A 2,013-nucleotide genomic window follows, 5' to 3' on the forward strand; every position below is an offset into this window, starting at 1 on the left:
TTTTTGTGATAAAAATAGCCTCTGCAAAGTTTCAGCTAGTTACGATATCATACAGACATGGATTTCATACATAAATTCAATTTTTTTGAAATTTTTGTATGAAAAGTGTGTCGAAAGTTATTTGTATCGCAAAAATAACGTCATATTCGGTTTTCTCGTACCCAAAAACGTTTCGTTTTTGAGAGTTTAAGTATACATTAAATATCACTTTTGGAAGAAAAATTGAATTTTTCCCATGGATGGCCATGGGCATCACACCAGACATGACACTTCACTCTGTCAACCAAAGTCGCTCAAGATCTAATGGTTTCTATTCCCCGGCACCCCCAATCGTCCTGTGAAGTCAGATTTTGAATTACTTTTCTTGTTTGAAAGTTATCGTGTTAACAAATTTTTGCGTACAGGGTACAGCATACAGCGTACAGGGTACCACGCACATACATTCGGACATCGAAAAAACGCTAGATTCGTGTTCCCTGGCTCCTAAAACACCCAGAAAACATGTTTTTTGAGGGTGTTAATTTTTCGACCGATTCCAATACTTTACCTTACACACTAGGTGTGTGCGGAAAAGTAAAACAAGTGTTGTGTCAGAATGGCTACGGTTTTAAAAAATAATGCGGCATCTGAAGTGAATGCTAAACTCTATTTAAACGATGAATTGGCCGATGTTCGTTTTGCGTTCAGCGTCAATGGTGTGGATCAAAAGGTTCCAGCAAATAAAGCCAATTTGGCCGCTCTAAGCCCGGTTTTCTTCAGCATGTTCTACGGTACATTGAAAGAAGGAAACGAAGTGAAAATTGTAGATGCCAGCGCCGAAGGATTCAAAGATTTCCTCCAGTTCTTCTATCTGAGTGAAGTGACGCTAAAAATGGAAAATATCGAAACTGTTGTTCGTTTGGCGGATAAGTACGACGTTCTAGGTTATGTCGACGCATGTGCCATGTTCCTCAAAAGTCAATTGAGTGCTAACAATTTGTGCTGGGGCTATCAACTAGCATTGTTTCTCAAGAATAAATCATTCATTGAATTCTGTGAGAAGGAGATAATCAAAGCATCGGAACAAATATTGTAAACAGATATGTTTCAACGGTACAATGAGGATACTTTGAAACGAATCCTTGAACTGAACTTAACATGTAGCGAAGTGAAGGTTTTTGAGGCGAGTCTGAAATGGGCAAAAAATGCATGCCGCCAAAATGGCTTGAATGAAAATCAAGCGGATAATTTGAAAATTCAACTCGGTGACTGCTTGAAACTTATTCGATTCGGGAAAATGAAAATGGAAGAGTTTACCACATTGGCTGCTGCACACAAAGGACTTTTTACACCAGAAGAATTTAAAGACATCATTTTCACACTCTCGGTAAAAGGATATCAACCGAAATTATTCAATCAGGCGCCACGATTAAGAAAGAATACGGCTGATAATTGGAATGCAAATAAACAAATTCAACATGAACAAAATCTATTAAGAATACAACAATACAGAGAAATTATTTCTAAGGGCTCAAGAAAAGATTTCGGATTCCAATCATAAATCCTGGTGTGTTCATGATTCACGATCCAAGGTGGGGTTGATTTATTTATATCGTACTATCAACATTATCACGACATATCACTAATTCGACCGAAAGTCAAATCAATTGTGAGAAGCAAAGGGTATATTAACAGTGCCTATCAATTATTATTATTATCAATTATTAGCTATTATTTGTACACATTTCGATTGTGTGGCGACAACAATTTTTGTAAACAAAATATAGAACAACTTCGATTTTCATTTTAAAAATTTAGTTTTTTGCGAATAAACACTCTCTCTTTAAAACAACCATCATGACTGAGAGATGTCATATTGTAAAAACGCCATCTGGTGACGTGCGCGAATTGTGGTTCAAAACAACCGATATGAAAATTTAGTCAAGACACCATCCAACAATTCCGTCTTTGTAATTACATACATTGATAACCACGTCAACAGATGGCGCATTATTGTGCGAGTTTTTTCTCGCC

General features: G+C 36.8%; 1 protein-coding gene across 1 annotated transcript; it reads left to right on the top strand.

The window, feature by feature from the left end:
- Positions 1-595: 595 nt before the first annotated feature.
- On the top strand, positions 596-1,075 carry LOC116348963 (BTB/POZ domain-containing protein 6-B-like). Its single transcript, XM_031780208.1, has one exon. It carries the CDS (start codon positions 596-598, stop codon positions 1,073-1,075), a length of 480 nt encoding a protein of 159 aa, XP_031636068.1.
- Positions 1,076-2,013: the final 938 nt, after the last annotated feature.

This window comes from Contarinia nasturtii, unplaced genomic scaffold, assembly GCF_009176525.2.
Source record: "Contarinia nasturtii isolate CC-2019 unplaced genomic scaffold, AAFC_CNas_1.1 Cnas_scaffold_2713, whole genome shotgun sequence".
NCBI classification, from domain to species: domain Eukaryota; kingdom Metazoa; phylum Arthropoda; class Insecta; order Diptera; family Cecidomyiidae; genus Contarinia; species Contarinia nasturtii.

Excerpts from the sequence above, each read along its gene's own strand:
- LOC116348963 (XM_031780208.1), top strand. The coding sequence starts at position 596 with ATGGCTACGGTTTTAAAAAATAATGCGGCATCTGAAGTGAATGCTAAA.